General features: G+C 40.1%; 1 protein-coding gene across 1 annotated transcript; it reads right to left on the bottom strand.

The window, feature by feature from the left end:
* Positions 1–669: 669 nt before the first annotated feature.
* Positions 670–21,623, bottom strand: LOC135461250 (HMG box transcription factor BBX-like). The gene is made up of 11 exons (XM_064738258.1): positions 21,539–21,623; positions 15,102–15,304; positions 14,015–14,186; positions 12,978–13,306; positions 10,338–11,584; positions 9,751–9,852; positions 7,821–7,984; positions 6,820–6,957; positions 4,064–4,570; positions 3,343–3,453; positions 670–1,989 (listed from the first exon to the last, which is right to left on the bottom strand). Exons 2-9 carry the CDS (start codon positions 15,300–15,302, stop codon positions 4,110–4,112), a joined length of 2,814 nt encoding a protein of 937 aa, XP_064594328.1. The 5' UTR covers positions 15,303–15,304; positions 21,539–21,623; the 3' UTR covers positions 670–1,989; positions 3,343–3,453; positions 4,064–4,109.
* Between the last annotated feature and the right edge of the window lie 879 nt (positions 21,624–22,502).

Raw genomic sequence — 22,502 nt, 5'->3', positions numbered from 1 at the left:
ATGAAAATATAAGGTTATCTAAATGTATCTAAAGGTTTTGTTGGGATCATTTTTACCACCACAGCTGCAAGAACATTAGCGGCAAGGGAATCTTTTAATTTGAGTATAATGTCACCTTCAACAATGTTTTAGTCATGTCATGAGACTGTCACCCTGTAACAGACCACTTCCACTGTCCAGGTGTTCATGCGCTGCCTCACTGGATTGGATTGCCCTGCCCCAGACACCAGTCATGACACGTGATCAAGTCACATTATACTAACACAAGGCTGACTCACTTGTCATTCCATGTTCAGTACTTGACATATTCCCTCTTGTGCACACACCCAGACGATGGGGGAAAACAATGTCAATGATTTTAATGTCTTAGGTATAACAGTCATTGCCAAAACGAACTTTTTCACTTTTTTTTTTTTTTTTGGCGCTGAGGAAAACATTGCGCTGCTTCATGTGTGTGTTACCATGGTGGATGGACAATGTAGAACAGTGACGGATTTCCCATTATAATTCTCTTAACTGACATTTTTCAGAAAATATAGGCCCGAGTCAAATACAAATCGTATTTAGCTGAACCAACTCAAAAATTCTAAAATTTCTTTCGAGAGTATGTGCCTTTAAAGCCTATGAAAAAGAGATAATTCAACAGAAAGCACTTTCTGATATCACAGTAATTATTTTTTATAAGCAATCATGTACATAACAACCAAACAAGAGACAATCATTCTGATAAATATTAATAGGTATCAATTAACATATTCTTCCCACATTCACAGGTGTATTCATTGTCATACACCAGGAATTGGCCAACATTCAACAGTTTTATGACTTTGGCAAGTTGGTATTTCTCACTCAGGACATCATATCGGCACTTCCTAATAATATATTTCAATTTAATATACATCATTTAACAAAATTTTACATGTACATGTATTTAGAAAAATTATATTATACACAGATGAGATGCATTTAATAAATGCATTTTCTTCATTATTATGACTCTGCAAGGAAAAATGATTTCCATGGCAATTGAAATTCTAGATAAATGTCTATATTTTTAATATGCTCAAGACACATTTATGCAAACCAGTCACATTTCATGGGCTGTGTGTTTTATCACATGCTGATAACATCAGGGGGAATTCATAAAATCGATTCACACAATGAAAACACCAGAATCTTTACTTTTTTTACTAACATTTTGGCAAAGCCAACAAGATCCCATGGAATCAAAAATTGCAACAATAACAGCAACTCTTTGCACAACAAGCTGGTTAAGAAAACAGCAAGATTCGTGGAACTGGTTGCAGAGGAACAGAGCACAAGTTAAATCAGAGAAAATTCTTTAACCAGTCAGACTCACAGAACTGGATTCAGAGATACTTTAACCAGTCCAAGTCACAGAACTGGTTATCTGAGGGAACAGCTGGGTTGACGGATCCTTCAACCAGTCAGGTTCATGAGAGTGGTTATGCAGGGAAAGTAGTGAACTAGGACAGATTCTCCAACCAGTCAGATTGACGTAACTGTCAATACCAGACACATTGCTGCTTGACGTAGATTCTTCTACCAGTCCGTTTCGTGAAAGAGGATGACCAAATTCACATAACTAATTAACCAGCTGGAACGAAACATGTCTGCATTCACAGATTCTTTAGAGAAAATCTTCCACTACATGTAGTCAGCTTCACCTAACTGGCTGACCAGGAACCAAACACACATGGAGTCGCAGATTCTTCTTCAGTTGATCGGATTGTATAATTGATCAACCAGCAGGAACAGGACATAGTTGTATTGACAGATTCTTCAACCAGACAGATTCATGTATAAATAGTTCAACAGCTGCTTTCACGGGACAATACTGCCATGATGATTAGGATGCGTGCAGTTTCTCCCGGGGACGGGCACAATCACTCGAGCAGTTTGACTGACAGTTTATAAAGCAACACAGAAGCTTCTGCTGACACTGAAGATTATCCATAAAGGAGTGCACTGAAACAGGGAAAACAGAAAAGGTCTTAAGAGCTGGTAACACGCACACTCTTATATCAAGAGTTTCAAAACATCAAGATACATCTGCCATGGTAGACTTACAGACAATGCCTTTTAACACATAAGATTTATTCATTTATTTGATTGGTGTTTTATGCTGTACTCAAGAATTTCACTTATACGATGGCAGCCAACATTATGGTGGGAGGAAACTGAGCAGAGCCCAGGGGAAACCCACGACCATCTGCAGGTTGCTGGCAGACCTTCCCACATACGGCCATAGAGGAAGCCAGCATGAGCCTGACTTGAACTCACAGTGACGACGTTGGTGAGAGGCTCCAGGATCATTACGCTGCGCTAGTGTGCTAACAAACTGAGCCACAGAGGCCCCCAACTCATAAGAGAAGCTGCTCTGTAGAGATAACAGATTGGCGTAAAACACCAATCAAATAAATAAATAAATCAATAAATGAGTGATTATGGTTTAACGCCACCTCAATGCTATTTCAGCCACTATTCCTTGGTGATTATAGTCAGTGAGGTAACTGCTGCTAAGCAAACATCTTTATTGTTGATGCGGGATTGTCTGCGGCTTGTCAGATGTTCAGCTTTGTTACTTTGTTAGCTGTAATAAACTTTGTTATGCCATCTTTTACATGCCTAGGTCATATATCATTTATACGACGGCATCCAGAATTATGGTGGGTGGAAACCGGGCAGAGCCCAGGGGAAACCCACGACCATCCACAGGTTGCTATCAGATCTTCTGGCTATTAGACTTTCCCACGTACGGCCGGAGAGGAAGCCAGAATGAGCTGGACTTGAATTCACAGCGATCGCATTGGTGAGAGGCTTCTGGGTCATTACGCTGCACTAGCGTGCTAACCAACTGAGCCACGGAGGCCCCCCATTAAACCATAATCACTCATTTATTGATTTATTTATTTGATTGGTGTTTTACGCTGTACTCAAGAATATTTCACTTATACGACGGCAACCAGCATTATGGTGGGAGGAACCAGGCTGAGCCTGGGGGAAACCCATGGCCATCCGCAGGTTGCTGCAGATCGTCCCACATACGGCCGAAGAGAAAGTCAGTATGAGCTGGGCTTGAACTCACAGGACCACATTGGTGAAAGGCTCCTGGATCATTATGCTGCACCATTGCACTAACCAATCATCCTAATTTATGCACCTTCTTCATTTGATTTCAGACAAAAAACTAAATTGGTTTCATTGGCCAACTTCAGGGCTTCTCAAAAAGTCTTCACAGAATAATGCTACAGACTGCAAACATGCAAAAAGGTACAGTAATCTAGTGAAAAAGCCAGACAGTTTTGTATGAACTCTCACCTGCTAACACTGAAGTACCAAACCTGAGGGAGATTACACTGAGCAGTGAGACAACACACACCAGCCCCCTCAGATAGCTTACAGGGCTATACACGATCTTTGGAGGCCCCACTGGCACAGAAGAGGGCGAGAAACTGGTTAGATATACAACATGTCAGGACAAGGCTTTTAACATTAGCACATCTGTCTTATCTGTGCAGAAAATCAACAATAATTTTCAAAGGATATACAGTACATGCACTCAAAATAACCATATCAAATTTGCACAGCAATCTATTTAATAATCATAAAAATGGTAATTACTTAGTGAAATATCATCAAATGATGTACACATGAAATACAACAAGTACATGGAATTGCCAAAATAACTCCTTCAAAAATTCTTGAAACCACACTAGACTAGCATGTAAAGCAACAAAAACAAGTAGCTTAACTGATTTCTCAGAATTGAATTAAATTAATTAATTCCAAATGACCGAAAGCAGAACTTTACATCCTCTTCTTTTTGAGTTTGAAATTATTGTATGTGGAACTTAGCCACATAATGAGTTTACTAAACATAAAAATTCACCAGAAATATAAATTTGCCAGAAGGAAAGTGCCATAAAAGTCTTAGAAAATTTCCAATATATCCCATTTAAGTACATTAAAGATTACTCATGTAGGTAATTAATGACTTACTAATTCAAATTTAAAGCCAAGGAAGTCGTTAATAACTTACATGTCAAGCAGGAAGCTGTGTCAGATGGGGCCTAAGCCCGGAATGTCTACTCTACTTGTTTAGGAACCAATCGGTGCTGGACCTTCCTTGGACTAACACCGAAAGGTTTGTCTGAGTAACCATGGTGAGCTAATGATGGCGAACTCTCTAGTTCTTCACTGTCTTCTGAAAACTCATAAATATCAAACTTTTTACACTCTTTGACCACAATGTTACTTTTGTAGGATGTTGCTGTCCGTGGAAACGGCAATGTTACTGAGCGACCAAAATTTGCTGGAACTGGGTCCAAGGAAATGTTTTCCACTAGCGCATTCTCCGCAACATTTTCATCTTTCAGCCTGACGGCTACGCTGATGTTATCCTCAAAATCTATTCTCTTTTCAGATTTGATGCTTGGTCCGTCTTTTATTGCAGTAAATGGTTGATTTTGGAGGCATGGTTGTTGGGGCTGTTCCTCAGCAACTATGTCTGTCTTTCTTGGCCCCACTTCTGCTGCTGGTGCCGATCCTGACAATACAACATCCAAACACAAATGTCATTCTAACATATCCAAGGTCACTAAAAGCACATATACAATCTGATTCACATGGTGAAGTGTCTGAAAACAACTAAGAGCTTCACACACTACAGCAGATTTATAGTACCAAAAAAGCCTAACCAAATTGGCCTGGTTGCCGCTCTGTGATACTTTGGAGATGATTTAAGTGGAAAACTCAAGTGACCTGTCTTGTGATAAGAAAAATATCAAAAAAAAAAAAAAAATCCCAATCAATGCAGCTGGCAAAAAGATTTTCGATGGCCAGTGTGCTTTCACATCTCTTGACAGGCATTTGTTCATGCTTTTACTTCGAGCTGATCATATGCTAAAACAGGTCCAGGGCCGAATGGATTTTCAAATAGATTTACTATCCAATTTCAAATACAGTGTTTCATGCCACTGGACACAGCTTAGCAAGTTATCCATGTGCGAACGTATATGTCTACGCTCATGTTGTACGTATACGCTTAAAATATAAATTATATCAAACAGTGGTCCATCCATGTGCGTTTGTCTGCGTGGATGTATCTGCGTGGGTGTGTCTGCGTGTGTATCTGTCTGCGTGTGGGTGGGTGCCTGCGTGTGGGTGGGTGTCTGCATGGGTGGGTGCCTGCGTGGGTTTGTCTGCATGTGTGTGTGTCTGCGTGGGTGTGTCTGCATGGGTTTGTCTGCATATGTACCAGTAGAGAATAGTTTTAGGAGCAATTTCTTTTCACACAACGCAGGAAGCCGATGATAAATCCTAACAAAACATCATTAATCTGCTCGTTTCCGCCAAATCACAAAGTCTACAAAACTTGAACATGATCACAAGAGTTTAACCTATTGCATGGCAACCTTATATTCAATTTCTTAAATATTTACTGTAAATCTTCATATTTGCAAGGTGTTTATTCCAGCATATTGTGACAAATTTAACATTCAACATACCTGTAGATACAGAGAGAGTAGTAACATCATAAGACAGTCAGACTTTAATTATACTCATTATTTCCAGAACATTTCTATGGATGGTAAACAGAACACTGAAATTTCAATAATATATTTCCTTTACATCTCAGGAATGATACCATCACTGAATTTGACTTTTAGTGACTTTTGTGTATCTATGAGTGTAGCCCCATGATTGATTGACAGAATGATGGATAATGTCAGTATAGTATCTGATATTTAATAGTTCTTGTTACAGTTACAAGAGATTTGGTTTCTTGAAAGTGCTATTTTTCACTATGAATGTGGATTACTATTGTCTCTTGCCGTTTAAATGCTAATTGGTGACGTTTTAAACAGTCATATTGGCAGAGTTTTTATTAGGTCGATCCTTGAGAACTAGTTTTTGTTGTTAGTTCCCATTCAAAGTGGAAGGCATTTCTTGACATTTAGGACAAGACGTAACTATGGTTTTATCCTTGGAATCATTCTGAGACTGGTATAGAGTAGTGAGTGGTGATTCTCATGTAGTAATAGTCTCAGAAGTCTGTTTAGAGTAGGATTTGTTATAACAACGATATCGGTCAGAGAAATTAGCATTACGTTGTTGTTGTTGTACATATTCTCTGGGTGTAAACAATATATGGTAGACAATATTCTGAAGGCAATATTCTGTTTTGACTCATAAAATCATAATTTTGTGAAGCCCTGAAACTTACCAATCCAACCAATGTAGTTTTGTCTCGAAAATACAATTAAAAATAAGGGTAAATTGCCCTGAAATCTGCTCTTTTCATATGCAAAAAGGTTGAGGAATTAGGGTTTTAACCAGGATCATTATTCATACTTTTTTATGGGCGTGATTAGTGTTTAAATCAACACGTGCGTATGTTTTATACCCTTTCATTTTATGATGATCACATCACGACAGGGTTGCTTTCGAAGTATGATGTGACTAATGATGGCACAGTGCTACCTCACTTGAACACCATTCCAATGACACCAGAAAGGACATTCCACCCACTCACAATATACTGACACTGAATCTTCATGCTGAATACCAACCAAGGTGAACGTTTTAACTTTTTACACACCACCAGGAGAGTTAGACCCAGCCGAAGCCATATATTCACAAATCTCCTGTTTTAAGCTTCATACAAACCAGCAAACAGGGATTTGAGTCTGGCACTTCACTGAGAACAAGGCTTTGGTTGATTGAACCAGCAAAGACTCATATCATTAATATTGATCATATCAAGCCGAACTGAATTTGTAACTTAATCCTTACCTGGCTGTACCGCTATTAAATGTGTAATTTTGTGTTTGCGAGCCTTCCGTTTGCGACTGCCTGTGACTGTTTCCTCTACACCGTTGTCAGTCAGTTTAACATGCGGGGGACGGGTCAGGCTAACCTCAACATCTCCACCTGAACAACAGAGACAAAGGCCTTTTGCTGTTTTAATCAGGCACATCAGTTATTTTTACTTTTGCAGATGGATTCACACATAATAAATTTTTTTAAAGGACTGTGGCAAAATTTATCTATCTATTTACGGCCTACTCAAGAATATTTCACTCATACAATGGCAGCCAGCATTGTGGTGGGAGGAAACCAGGCAGAGCACAGAGGAAACACACAATTCTCTAGTGGTTGTTGGCCGTCCTTAACACGACTGGAGAGGAAGTGAGCTGGACCTGGACTTGAACTCAAAGCGACCACACTGATGAGAACCTACAGAGTCATTGTGTCACGCTTGTATACTAACCACACTAGGGTAAACAGTATGTGTTATGCTTTCATGTCCCATATCCATGTCAATATTGACTCAATTATTTATCATTGGTCTGATACTTGCTTAAAAACGGTTCATTTCTTCCTCATGGAGGAATTTGAAAATTTGAATTTTTCCATTTAACTTTCAGATTTCCTTGTAACATCACTAACCATGAGAACTCAAAAGGTAGGTCTTTATGTACACACATATATATATATATATATATATATATATATATATATATATGCAAAGGCTGCTTAAGGAGACCTTGTGCATACATTCCCTCCAGCTCACTTAGCCCGGTTTGCCTGCAGTTCAGACAATTTCTCAACCAACAATTTCCCTCAAGTCACATTTTCTCCACCAGATATTTTCCCCCACTCATATAGGGAAAATTCATGCATCTGGTTGTGAAATTATCATCATGCAAATTGTCAGTGTGGAAACTGTTAGCAGGGAAAGTTTGGGTTGGGAAAATATCTAATAGCAGGAGAAATGACCTGATTTGACTCACCCTCTGACTGAGATGAGGATTTGTGCCCACAAATGCTGCTGCTGCTGTTGTTGTTGTTGTTGTTATTCTGATTCCCACCGGATGCATGACGACGTTTCTTCCTGCTTAAGGAATCCATAGAACATGGAGGGAGCGTGGCTATGTGAGCCTCAAGGTCAAAATCACTGGAACAGATAAAGAAAGGGTCAATGAACAACTCAATCTTACATATTATAAGCATTGGAACCACTTTCCCCAACCTGACAAAGTGATTTATTTTTTCATTTGGCTGGTGTCATAAGCCGTACTCAAAAATATTTCACAACCTGGGTGAACCCCACGACCATCTGCACACTTCTAGTAGTGAGTGAGTGAGTGCTTGGGGTTTAACGTCGTACTCAACAATTTTTCAGTCATATGACGACGAACGGAATCCTTAGGGTGCATGTCGTATAATGTGCCTCCTTCTAGCAGGACAGATTTCCACCGCTCTTTTATCTAGTGCTGCTTCACTGAGACGACTTACCAAAGGCAAGTAAGCCGCCCCCGCCCGAGCCATTATACTGATACGGGTCAACCAGTCGTTGCACTATCCCCTTCATCACTTCTAGCAGACCTTCTCACATACAACCTGGATTTGAACTCAAAGCCAGCGTATTGGTGAGAGGCTGGGTAATTCTGCTGTGCTAACATGCTAACCACACAGCCACGAAGGCTCCCACAGCACAAATGTAAGTATGCTGGAAAATAAAATCCTACACTTAAATCAACTAAGGATCGAGCCTAATTAAGCCATCATAGACAAATCTAACATTTTACAGTCATCTTTTTTTGCTATAAAAGGTATCCTGCAGAGCAGTCATATCATTTTCCCACTTATATTACTTTTCAATAAAACCCTTCAGCAAATTAATTGTTCCATTTAAGACTGCACAGACAGTTTATCCAAATAATTCGCCTCTCTATATTTTCTATTATCATTAAATTTTCTTCCCACAACAAAGTTTTTTTTAATGAACTTGTGGCCTACAAATAAAAAGAAATCTATCTGTATGTATTTATGGGCTTGGCATTCTCGTAAAACCAACAACATGTAAAATATCACCATGATGGCAGCCAAAACAGCACAAGCTTAGTGACACCTCAAGCTGACCCAGATGCTCCATGTAGGCACAGTGGTCACCAATGGTGTCTTAGTGTGATTCACTTTTCAAGTATTTCACAACATAACAGTACTCAAATATTTTCCAAATACAACAGTAGTTCGGGTAGACTGAACCTCACCAGCAACTAAATCTCCTGCTTTATCTCCTCAGATAACCCAGCAACAACTGGATCAGGATCTGTGGCCTCTTTCGTCACTGGCTAGTGTTATAGTCAGCAGAAGTGGCTAGTGGTTCACCACTAGGCCATCCTGAGATCACTTGGTCAGCTTGAGATCACTTGGTCAGCTTGAGATCACTCTCCAAGCTTAAAATCACTTGACAAGCTTGGGACCACACCAGTTCTTATACTTTTACTCTATTATACAAATTGTTCAAAAATGCACATGCATTTACTCCTCATGAGCTACTCATCGGAGCTAAAAATATCTCTGATTTATTTATTTATTTACTTGATTGGTGTTTTACGCTGTACTAAGAATATTTTACTCATACAATGGCAGCCAACATTACGCTGACGTGTTAATCACCTGGGCCACTAAAATATCTTTCAGCTAATACAATATGTCCTAGTAGAGTGAATAGAAATAGAGTCAATAGCAATCAAATGAAGTCCTGCCTCATATCTAATTTAAAGATGTGCAGTAGGGGGAAATAAGGGACAGCATGATTTGACCAAAAAATTTAAATTCATATACAACATACATTTGTTAGGTCCCGTAGGACCCGCGTAGGACATCGGATAATAACAGAAGCATTGCGCTCATTCACACACAATTTACACTCACCCAGACTTGTACCGTGAGTGCTCAGAGTCACTTCTGTCATTATCTCCCCTTGATTTCTGACACGAAGATTCTTCACCTATTTCTATCTTCCACTCGTCATCACTGGACTGAAACAAATGAATCCACACCAAACTGAAATCTTACCATGACCCACATTAAAGAAAATCTGTCTCACAGGATCTAAGAGAAAAGCTTCTGTGTATGTTACTGTGCCTGTGAGTAAATTAAAATCTAAGACATGTTTGAAATGATTGTTTGAATTTTTTATGCTAAAGTATCACTTAGCGTCCAAAAAAAATTGGCATGAATTAACTTCACCTTCATCAAAACACATGACATGATGGAAACATATAAGCTTTGACATTTCCGCAGCTGCCATTACATAAGTGAAAAAGTCCTGAGTATGGCATTAAGATTATAATTTCAGCAGTTTAACCTAGTTTGTAGAGGAGCCATTAGAGGAGGTCAAGGTAGTGCACAGAAATGTGTATCAAGATTGTATCAATATTTAATACTTCACCTTTCACAAAATTTCAAGATAAGCATGTATAAGAAATATATCAGGTCAAACGAGATAACCTTCTTACCTGTCATCCACACTGGAGAGAGACTCGGTTCGTATTGCAGCAAGTCGCTCTTTCGAAGGTTGAATTATTCCCTCGTTGATCAGTTCCATGTAGCGCTGGCCTCTGTTGCGGCGCTTGGATTTCCTCGTGGCTCTGGAATTATTTGATTCCATTTTATCATAGTCTTTTGATAGCACCTCTGACCACTTGTTGCTGCCTGAGCAGTCAAGCGTTGACGAGTACTGTATGTTGTCGTATCTAGGACTTGTGCTGGAAGCCGTATCACTGCATACCGGCGAGAGCACAGACTCCGCAGTACTGGGGTTCGGCGACACCATGGGTGATATTTGCCCGTCATCACTAACATAAGAATCACTGCAGTCAATGTCACCTGGATAAGGCCGTTTTTTGGGCAGCCTCATCCTGGCTTCCATCGACTTTCCCCAGACCACTGGATCTGGTTTCACAAAGCGCGTTCCAACTGCCGAGACTGAACTGGTGTGCAAAGACGGTGGTGACTTCATTACACTCTCCTTACTTTCCTGAGACACTTTCCCTGGTGTGCGGTATGTGCCCGTCCGCAGCATTTGGCTCATCAACGAATTTTCGGAGTTAGACTTACTAACAACAGGTTGCTCGCATCGTTGCTTGTCCCTGCAAAGGTCACCTTGAATTTGCGTAGCGTATGCTTCAGTGATTATTTTGGTCATGCATTCCTCGATGCTTTGTGGTGCACTCATGGCTTTGAGGCGCTCTTTGACCACTGCCTCCACCTGAGAGTGACTCATTCGCTTTTCGCTGATCTCGCACGCCAACGGTTTCTGGGCAATTTGGGCTGAGGAATCGCGCGTAAACAGTTGGTCTATGATGTGGTTCACAACAACTTTATCACAGCTCATGACTTGGTCGCTACCATCAGGTTTATCCGGCTCGTGAACATGCCTGCTTTCTTTCTGCTCCTCATTGTTGTTTTCCTTTGGCAGGAGGCAAACTTCTGGCTTCTCAGCGATCAGGCTGTACAGCAGCTGATTGGCTGATCTGGACGATGTTTTGCATGCTGGACAGTGCGCGCTGGACTTGCTGCTATTTGTTGTTGCACTGGAGATCACTGGGGAAGGAACCAGGTTGCTGGAGCCTGTCATAGGTGACTGGGAACAAGAGCTGGACAACACTGGTACTTGTGTATTTTCTGTAGAGGGTACTCTTTCAAGTTTTACACCTTGGAGTGACACAACCTTGCTAGAATCCACAAGTTGTGTGCTGCACATCTGAAATGATGAAATGATCAAACACAAAAACTTACTTCTGATGGATGATACAAAAAGCAAAGCAGAACATCAATGAAGTTGGGGCCTCCGTGGTTCAGTCGGTTAAAGCGGTAGCGCAGCATAATGACCCAGGAGTCTCTCATCAATGTGGTTGCTGTGAGTTCAAGTCCAGCTCATGCTGGCATCCTCTCCGACTGTATGTGAGAAGGTCTGTAAGCAACCTGCGGATGGTCGTGGGTTTCCCCCGGGCTCTGCCTGGTTTCCACCCACCATAATGCTGGTCGCCGTCGTATAAGTGAAATATTCTTGAGTACGGCATAAAACACCAATCAAATAAATAAATAAATGAATCAATGAAGTTGTTTCCTTGCTTTAGTAGCAGCACCAAAATGTAATTCTGTTACTGTTTAAGCACCTTAATGGTTCAAACAGTTCTGCTGGTTCTTTCGGCAGATAAAACGAAGAATTATCCTTGCAAATATAAACTTTAGAGTCTGGAGTACAGCTTTATTTGTTATGAAGCAAGACCTGGAAGTAGGATTTAAGTCCAACTCAAGCCATGCATGTATGCACCTTCCACATCTGAAATTGGAGTGGCTGTTTTCACCCTTAAACATTAGGCCAATCACACTAGATTCACAGTTTCCCATCATCACCCACATGCTATTTTACCACCCCACTGCCACCCCCCATCAGAACTCATTATTTTTTTTCTTTCCAGTAACTGTCACAAAAGTTGAGACTATCACAAAAGACAGCCAAATGATGATAATAAAATGTGAAATTTTCCCGACAACAAGCCACAAAAAAGTTTCGAATTTTGCTAAATATTCTGACAAAGAAACAAGGAATCAAGTTTTACTGGCTTTAGTTTCACATCATGCTCTATCAGAAAGAGGGCCATTGGAGATGAAGACAGACTTCAACATCCACAAAAAAAAAAAAGAGGCATACTGACAAAGTACATGAGACTGATAAGTATGGAGCAACATGTTTTGTCTTTAAGCTCCCAGACACCTATTTATTAATCTCCTAAATCTCTTATACCTTGTTAATCATTGCAAATTTCCAGACAATGTAGGCGTCACATTGAAAGTGTCTTTCACAGCAAATGAATACACAAGCCACATAACATAAAGAAGAATAAGAAAATAAGAACATGAAACAATAAAAGAATGAAGACAGTCTTCAGGCACACAACATACAGTTTATGGGTGGGGGTACCAGGGGGGCCTGGTAATAGGGTAAGTCATCGCCTTTAGTCATGTACCAGAATGACTGACAAGAAATGTTAATGCTCTGTAAAGCGCACAAATTTTGTGCACCCATATCAGTTAACAGTATCAAAAACTATGTGGGTACGTGCCTGCCCCTTCAAATTAAGTAAACCCACCTCTGCTAGTTCCAACAGTGCTGTGTTTTCTTGTGATGCTGTTGATTCTTCTTTCATCTGACCATGACCTGATGATGTGATGAGTTGACCTGGTGATGTGACAGCCTGACCTGGTGATGTAAAGGCTGGACGTGCTGATGTGACGAGTTGACCTGGTGAAGTGATAAATGGACCCGGCGATGCAAGGATACCACTTGACATGGGTAATCGGTCAGGCTCACCAGTCTGTGGAGCGATGGCTGGATCTTGCTCACCACTCTGCGATTTGGGCGCGAGTGACTGCTCACCCGCCATCAACAGCAGATTTAGACCTCCCATGTTGGATGGATCTTTAATGGAAACATATAAAAAATTCATTAATGATTATTGATTTCTAAATTAATTTGGTCACATATAAACTATTGAGCAGGACAACTAAATTTCAGGTTACACTACAGCAAAACACTGTGGAAGTTTCATGACATTTTTTTATGAATTAATTGCTAAGCTGTTGTACAGAAGGGTGATTACTGTATTTCACCTGAAATATGAAAATGTACTTTCAGAAGCAGATAAAGTCCTTAAAATTATTCTTTTGTAGCGAACACTTAAGTTTTTCTGATAAGAACTTACCCTAATTTCTCAACTTTGTTGCATATGAAAGAGCAGCTTTCAGTGCAATTTATGCACATTTTTTATTTGATTTTGGAGACAAAACTACATTGGTTAGATTTACCAGTTTCAGAGCTTCACAAAAAATACAATTTTATCAGTCAACAGAATGTCAGAATAATAAGACAACAATGTCTTTAGAATATGCTTGAATAAATACTTTCCAAACCTGCAAAAGGTTTCAAGAATTACAGTTATCAAACTTCACAAATAAACTCTTAAGTGGCAATCAAACAAAAAATGATAAACTTTTGATGATAATACAGTAGTTGGTGAAAAATCACGCGGCGTTGTATGTGCTTCACTAAGAGATTCACAAACATCAGTCAATGACAAATTCCATGAAATTTTACTGTAAATTTTTGCAATTCTCAAACTTTTCTTACCTGCCAATTTTCCAGGGACGATGCCATCTGAAGACAGCGAGTCCAACACATTCTTGGCACCTCTCAATAGTGTTGGAGGTTTGACCACAATAGGCTTGATTGCCACTGAACAAATCTTCTCTGGATTGTGCCACTTGTAATCAGGGTTGGCTTTCATGAAGGCTTCCTTGTACTGAAAATCAAGCAATAAGCCCCATATTGAACTTTGATAACACACATATATATAATATGAAAGATCATGTACGTCAATACATGTGTCAATGTTTTCCAATTGTACATGAAGTACATCCATTAGGTCAAGAAATTGTGACTATAAATTTTAACAATTTCGTGTCACTGTAAATGATCGTGCTCATCCCTTTGCATTTGTGTAAAAATGTAACACTTTTATTGTGCTGTAATTGCTCTTGTAATCTATCCACAATGATACCTCAACATTTGTGAAAAATAATGTTCACTGTGGCCAATGTTAGATTGTTGGTAAAGTTCATGAAAGCCCTTGTGGATAAGAATGTTCAGTTGTTCGTGCTTTCTCTACCACATCCTAGTTAGATGTAGCAAACAACTTACACCTTAATATCTTATAACTCAGCAGTCATAATACTATGTTAAATGGGTGAACTAACAACTGACACCTGATTGGCCCATTCACCACACTGTTGATTTTTATTGCTCAGTCAATAAAGAGATATAAAGAGAGATAAATACATGAGATATAAAGTCTCATTCGGTCTCAGTACACTGTCACTGGGCCAAACTGTACTTGTCCTATATGTATATTCATTTGTTGAGCGTTGAGAAAATGATGTGAAACTTCATATAGTAGGAAGCAGTCAGGCTAATGACCACTTTATTCAGGAAAAATGTGCACTGTGTTTGTCAAAAAAACACACATTATGGTAAATTCAAATAGAAAGGAAAACATTCATTCACCCTCCTACCCTAAAATAGACCATTGTTCCTGCAACACTTTCCTACCTGGATTATATCTGAAACCTAGAGGAAAGTCACGATAGGAGATTACACTGGATAACACTGGGAAGTGAGTAAAGACGGCATTGAAAAAACAAAAGACTCCCTTGAATACCTGTTTTGCTAGATCTGTGTACACAGTCTTCTCCTGGTCATTCAGATTAGCCCATAACTCTCCCAAAATGCGAGTCACACTGCGGTTGTCCAAGTGTGGGTTCTTTTCTCTCACCATACTCCGATGACGCTTGCAAAAAATTAGGAAGGCATTCATAGGCCTACGGATTTCCTTCCGATCTGAGTGTTCGGAATTCTCCATACCTGCCGAGCAAAAGAAAAAATGTTCTACTCAAATTGCATACAGCATAGCAGAAAATATACAAACTGAGCATCAAGTACCGACCAATAAGATTTCATCAATCAAAAATATAAGTCAAAATTATACTTGTCTGCAAAATTTATTTATCAAACTACGCCCAATATAAACATATTTGGACAACAGGACGTCAATATTTCATCAATGCCAGATTCAGTTGTGGAAAAATGTTTTTCTTTTTATCAACAGTAAACTGCAATGAAGACAATTTCCTAGAAAACAGATCTACAGATCCTGTAAGGAAACCAGACAATGAATGAGTATTTCAGTTTCTCTTTGCCTTTGCTGACTCTCCATCTCATAATGCAAGGTTAGGTTTTTCACCCAGGGAGGCTTGTTTACTGAAATGCACAGGTCTGCATTTTCACCCATTTACCATCCATTCTCTTCAATTTTCATCGAATACAGATATGTTCACATTTTAACCAATCACTATATTTCTCTACTTAAACCTTTTCTCCACGTACGTCTTATTTTCCAAATCTTACAGCTTACAAAGTATCCTTCAGCCAGTTCGTTCCACAGTTTTTTTTCTTCAATCTGTTAACGATGTGGTGATTCTTTGAGTGATTTTGCGACACACCAAAATTCGATGCCATTGTATACTATGTAAAACTTCATTCTTTGGCTTTTTTCTCATTAAAACACATGTATGCCATGTGTACTTTTCTTGCATTACATCATGCTCACTATAATTTCAGACTTGAAGGTAACGCTTTCTCACCAAATATTAACGCTTTCAATATGAACATTTTCAATTTTTAAGCTATGTACATAGATATAGAGACCTACGACAAGGTACAGGCAAGATTTTCCATGTGACATGAACTGACTATTGGTGTAAGAAAAGTGGTCTCCAACTTCTTGTACGATTACACAAGAGATAGCATCGACTATCTTTTGCCACCATGGCCCACTGAACACTGGAATCAGTCAAAGCTCCCCCTTAGACTGAACCCACATCTTACGCAATTTTTGAGGCTGAAAGACTAGCTTCTTTAATGACCATGAGGCATAGGCCCACTCCCTGATCCATCTCTTTTCTTTCACAATTCTCTCTCATACATTTACACATTCATATGTTCAAATGGTGTTTCATTTTGGACTAGAAAATATTTCACTTCATGTCTGAAACATTGCAAGATTATGGGAGAACTTACGATCATTTAGCCAGCAATTGTGCCTTATCTCACCCTACATCCTAGTAGCAATACCCAGCTGTTGAGAGTACACTGGCAACACAATTCTTGTCAGCCACTGGGCAGCAACTTTCGGCATAACTGTGCAGTTAGTTTTGTGAAAACTTCCTTTCTCATGATGATTTGAAGGCTTCTTACTGAATAGTATCATACAAGGCTCAACAGTGAGCAAGAAGAAGGACAGGTGAACACTTGTAGCTGGTTAGGCAACCTTATGGAGAAGAAAATCAAGAAGTCTTAGCTCAGGGGAAACTGTCACACCTAGGCGAAACACACTGGTCAAAACCTATTGGGCTACACTAAAAAATGGTTGAAAACCACCGAACTCCTGAGGGACTGATTTTTCTACATCATCACTCATAATAAACCATTGGGCAATATGCTTTTAATTAACCTGCTTGCTGGTGTAGTTTGGTATGTTTTGATGCACATGTACATCTTTTAACTTTAGCTTCCTGATTCTGCGCCGAGGTTTTACAAGTACAATGGCATAATGTTGAATCTTAATTCCACAACATTAAGAAGGTGGGAGATGTAGGCTTTATCATATTCCACTCACATTCCAGATGTTTCACTCTGAGCTGGTGACAGCCATATTCAACTGCAAGATACTTTATTGTTCAGGGCTATTCTAGGCTCAAACAAGGAAACTTTTACTATGACACTTTACTGACAAGTATCCCAGCTTCAATCTGGGAGTGTGCATTTACATTACATAGGCATGGGCATGGAGCAGACTGATACAGGCACATTTACTTCCTGATTCAAACTTTATCTTTTGAACTTATGATTCCTCCAAAACCCATTCCACGACAGGAAAGAAAACAAAGTAGTAAGTCAAGAAAGAGACAGTTTGTAAAAATCAATTTGAATGAAACGAAAGATTTGAAAGGCGAATCCCTCGTCAGCATCTGAGGTCTCCAAATGATGCACATCCGTGCTTCTCCCAGCTAGAACAACATTAACTTTTCAAAAAGAAAATAAATGCATTTTCACACATTATTTCTTCGCCAAAAAGAGGACCAATAATGTACATTACCAACACTGGCGGCACATACATAGAAATTGAAACAGTACAATATGTAATGTCCAACACACACATAGCAACTGACACAGTACAATATGTAATGTCCAACACTGGCTGCACACACATAGCGAATGACACAGTACAATATGTAATGTCCAACACTGGCTGCACACACATAGCAACTGACACAGTACAATATGTAATGTCCCACACTGGCTGCACACACATAGTAACTGACACAGTACAATATGTAATGTCTGTTTTGGGGGCTCAACATCTCTCTGAATAATATTTCAGTCATGTCACATCCGTGGTGCGTTGTAGAAGGCATCACCCAATGTCAGCATATTTATAAGACTGCCTCTCTGAAATGCCATGTTAAAGACACCAGATCTGGGTGTCTCACCCAATTTATTCCTCTTATGCTCAGCACCAAGCAAGGCGGTACTAGGGTTCCTATTTTGAAATTTAAAGCACTCTCCTTAGTATCTACTTTGGTGCTCAGCACTGACATGGCTGAAAAGTTCAAGCAAGTAAATGGGCCCTGGTGTCAGTATAACATGACTGGGTGGGGTATCACGTTTGGTGTCTTCAGCAGGATACTTCAGTGGTGGCAGCACTTTGGCAGCATGGACACGATCTGCCACAAGGAGACACAAGATGTATGTTTGTATGTTTGGGGTTTCACCTCTTACTGAACAATTTGAGTCATATGACGATGGAAGAGGACACAGCATATGTAGATGCACCAAATGACTCCTCGTCGTCATATGACTGAAAAATTACGTATAAACCCAAGCATACAAACATACCCTGATCTACAGCTTATAGGGCTGACAGTCATCCACTATGGCACTGCAGCAGATAAAAATAGATGTCTGAATAAGCTGAAAGCCTACTGTTTAATATTATTAAAATTATTCTTTCTACAAAGTGGTTTCTTCTTTGCTTTGTTTTTTTTTTATATTTTTTCTTAGAAAAACTGCTATCGCGAATGAATGCTGAACAAGTTGTCAACCTCCTTATGGAGACTGACCGGTATGATGAGGCTGAAATTAATAAATGAAGACCGCTGATCATCACACATAAACTCTTGGGTAGAAACAAATGCTGTAGAAATGAAGCAGCTCCATGGGTTGTTGATCCAGATGGGGTCCGTTACACTCCCAACATTAGAACTCTATTGGAGTAATTCGGAACTCCGGAGCATCGGAGGTGTGATGAAGTACAAATCGTTTCCCTTCACGGTTGCAATTTTGGCAATTTGCGGATAACGCACAGCCCACTGAAGACAGACTTTACAAAGTGTGACCAATCTTAGATCACTTCAACAAGACGAAGTAAATCTATTATCCCAGAAAAGAACTAATTATAGACGAGTCCTTGGTGTTGTGGTGTGGCAGGCTGTTATTTCGGCAATATATAAAGAGCAAGAGACACAAATACGGAATCAAACTGTATGAATTGTAGGAGTCTAGGGGCCTGATTCTGACAGTTCGCAAATAAAGTGGCAAGGGTGTTGATGGCGATGATGGCTTGGGACAGATGGCTTGTTAGATCTGATGTCTGACTATCTAGATAAAGGCCATGTTATCGTTACAGATAATTATTACAGCTCTCTGGGTCTGGTGAAATATCTCAACGCTCTACTTACCTGTGCGGCACACTGTGGTTTGACCGGAAAGAAAATCCAAAGGAGGTGGTAAGCAAAAAGTCGAAAAAAAGGCAACTACACATGGAGGTGCTCAGACTCAGTAGTCATGTGTAAGTGGAGGGAGAACGTAATGTTATCACCATCAGTAAGATGAATCAAATCGAAATGGTAGACACTCTGAACAGCAACCAAAAGGTGTCACGAAAGCCCAACACAGTTCACGATTACAATGTTGGAATGTCCGGTATAGACAGATCTGGCCGGACCCTCTCATACTACAGCACCCTACGTAAGACTCTCAGATGGTATAAAAGGATGACACTTCATATCATTGAAGTAGGTCTCATGAACACGAAAACTCTCCCAATAACCACATGAAACTCTTGAAATTCAGAGAACACATTACAATCTATCTTCTCGGTGATGCTGTTGCTCAAGTCTGTCGCCCATCTCCTGTACCAATACCTGTGAACACATTTCACTTCCTATCTTGTTTACCACCAACTGAGAAGAAACTAAAACTGACTAAACCATGTTGGGTATGCACAAAGGCAGGCCACAGAAGAGAAAGTTGGTACATGTGTGATGTCTGTCCTGAAAAACCAGCGCTTCGCATTGACAAATGCCTCAAACTATACCACGTTCTTGAACAACTGACAGTTGGTGTTCACCTGACTGAGTTCCGGGCCTGACTGACCCTCATAAATGTTGCATGAGAAAGGTCCAATAAAAGTGATGAAACATAAATGATACAGTCCAAGGGATTATTTTCATTTAGTACATGTATTGTAAAAACTGCCATAAGTTTCCCAGTTGTATTATCACCACTGACAGCAGATCAGTGGTGCAAAACGTCACCGTGTGTTTTAATACGAGTTATCTCACAGGGACATATAGGATAACACATGCTGGCACAAGATATCTCGTAGCCGACAGTCAACGTGTTAAATTTTTGAATCGGGCAAACCAAACTAACCTCTGCCATGTCTGAAATTTTGGCAGGGTGATGGGCTGCGAAAATTTTATCCCACCCAACAATCTGTTTACAGGGCTTGCAATTTTTTAACATGTAATTTACATACTAACATAGCAAAAATATTGTTTTTAACAAACATTTAGTACGAAATTAAAGGTGTTGGGAGTTCTCCTTTAAGATTTGCAATTTAAGATGATTTCTTGATGCCTGGTTTAAAATGTTTACAGTTTTTTTGTATCAAAGAATCAGTGGATGGCAAAAATAAGGTAGGGTTCGAGCTGGAATTTTGGTGAAATTGTCCGTGTGGAAGTCCATGAGCGAAGCTGCGCGTTACTGTAGGGACGTCCAGCTTACCTTTGGGCTATATTCACACCTGTTTAATATCATTTAGTAACAATAGTGCAAATACTGGACAAATAAAATCTTTTATTCCCAGTTAAATCATTTGGGGCCATTAAAGCAGAGACTTATGAAATGTTTCTAAGAATGACATGCATGTTTCATCATACACATGACACAGCTGGCTCTGTAGATCGGCCCTAGATTTGGCCACGAATACAAAACCACCACAAACTGCCCTATTTTCACTGAAAAGTGTCTTCTATTGTAACTTTCCGGCACGAAATGTCTGCTCCTACAGCTATTGTTCGCGTTCCCAACTGCAAAGCCGTCCATCACACTAGTGCTGGAGAGCGGTGTCTGCTCTATGTCGGCATGACACGTGTTCCTCAGCCGTAAACAATCAAACTTCAAAATCCCCATCCAAAAGTGTCTAGCGGGATGTAACAGATATGAAGTCGTAATACACAGGCGAATGTATAATTATAGTAGATGGGTTTGGAGATAAAATTGCGACGGATATCCATTCATTGAGAAGGTAAACGTTAACTTGTGGCTTGTAGATGAGCGCACAGTACATGGGCCGGTCCACCCGTGAAGCCAACAAAGTAGCATATGACCTCAATCGGCCATCACCCTTCGTAAGTCGTTAAGAAAACGACTGCACACGGGGCTCGTGCTTCAACTTATCACACAATTCACGCCGGATATATGCCCCTTTTGGTAACCAAATGACATGGGCACATTGATGCCATGATTGGCAAACTTTTCCGTGAAACATCTCGCCTAATTATGCATGCAGAGTGCACAGGGGGACATGCAGGCTGGTATAAACTGTCAGCTGGCTGCAGACTGGAGTGAACCGCACGGCCAGCCAAGTCCACCCGCACAACTTCAACAGGTCTGGGGTAAATTTCTGACAGAAAACTCATTCAGACGTCACTGTCACATTGTAACTAACACACTAATCCCTACTGTACTTACCTTTTTAGGGAAAATCAGAATTCGGATAACAAGAAAATAAAGTAGAAATTGACACATATGATGAGAGAATCCGCGTGGCTTCCGCCCGGGCTGCGAGCTGTAGCTACTTTGGTGGGGCTCCATATGGTGAAAAGTCATCGTCCCAAGACAGACACACATCAACCTCGGACTACATGAAAAGTTATTTCATTCCACGATCGTCGGTGATCAAATTTTTTTATCTCTAGCACTTCGATCGGACTTTTACTTTATTGTTGAAGTGATTACTGTCATTTTGAGATCAACCAAGCGATGTCCTGACTTTCATTAAACACTGTACATCTTTCAACATGCAACCATGTGCTGCTTTATGGGCCATGCATGTCGATCTCTAAAGGCCTAAGCCTTCCTTTCTGCATGCAGCAATTGTACTATAGCTTTATATTCAATTTTACGATGATGGTAGATTATGGGATGATGGATTCCACATCGGTAGAGTACATGTACTTTGGGCTTCTTTTTTCTCACTTACACTTGCAAATTAAAAAGTGACAATCCACGTGACCTCGCAGAGGTGACGCTCCACAACTGACATCTACACAGGTAGGACTAATCTGGGCCACGCGGTGGAGTCATTCAGCTGGTGCCGCGCATTAGATCAAAGGCTAAGAACTGTCAGTAATAATGCCTGAAACCTTAATAATAAAACTAAGGAATCGTAACCTGACCATAGCCATAGCCTACCGGTCATGCGACCACGGCACAAGGGTTTTTGACAGGCCACCATTTACATACATGCCCCCACAAGAGACCCTCAAGGTATCATAAATTTATACCTGGCCAATTTAGGTCAAGGACACGAGTGTTTTCGACTTGAACAAATTATGAATAAGATAATATGTTAGAGTCCCACACATGCATCTCAAGGAGAAGGTAAACTATAAGACAGGGTCGACAAATGGTCCGCTGACAGCCGAGTTAGTAA

Source organism: Liolophura sinensis, chromosome 1 (genome assembly GCF_032854445.1).
Source record: "Liolophura sinensis isolate JHLJ2023 chromosome 1, CUHK_Ljap_v2, whole genome shotgun sequence".
Classification (NCBI taxonomy): Eukaryota; Metazoa; Mollusca; class Polyplacophora; order Chitonida; family Chitonidae; genus Liolophura; species Liolophura sinensis.
The sequence above is the reverse complement of the archived record's forward strand: the minus strand, read 5'-3'. Positions and strand labels throughout refer to the sequence as shown.

Excerpts from the sequence above, each read along its gene's own strand:
- LOC135461250 (XM_064738258.1), bottom strand. The coding sequence starts at position 15,302 with ATGGAGAATTCCGAACACTCAGATCGGAAGGAAATCCGTAGGCCTATG. Across the intron at positions 11,585-12,977 it reads CACTGTTGGAACTAGCAGAG|ATGTGCAGCACACAACTTGT; the intron begins GTGGGTTTACTT and ends TCATCATTTCAG. Across the intron at positions 6,958-7,820 it reads ATCCTCATCTCAGTCAGAGG|GTGGAGATGTTGAGGTTAGC; the intron begins GTGAGTCAAATC and ends TCTGTTGTTCAG.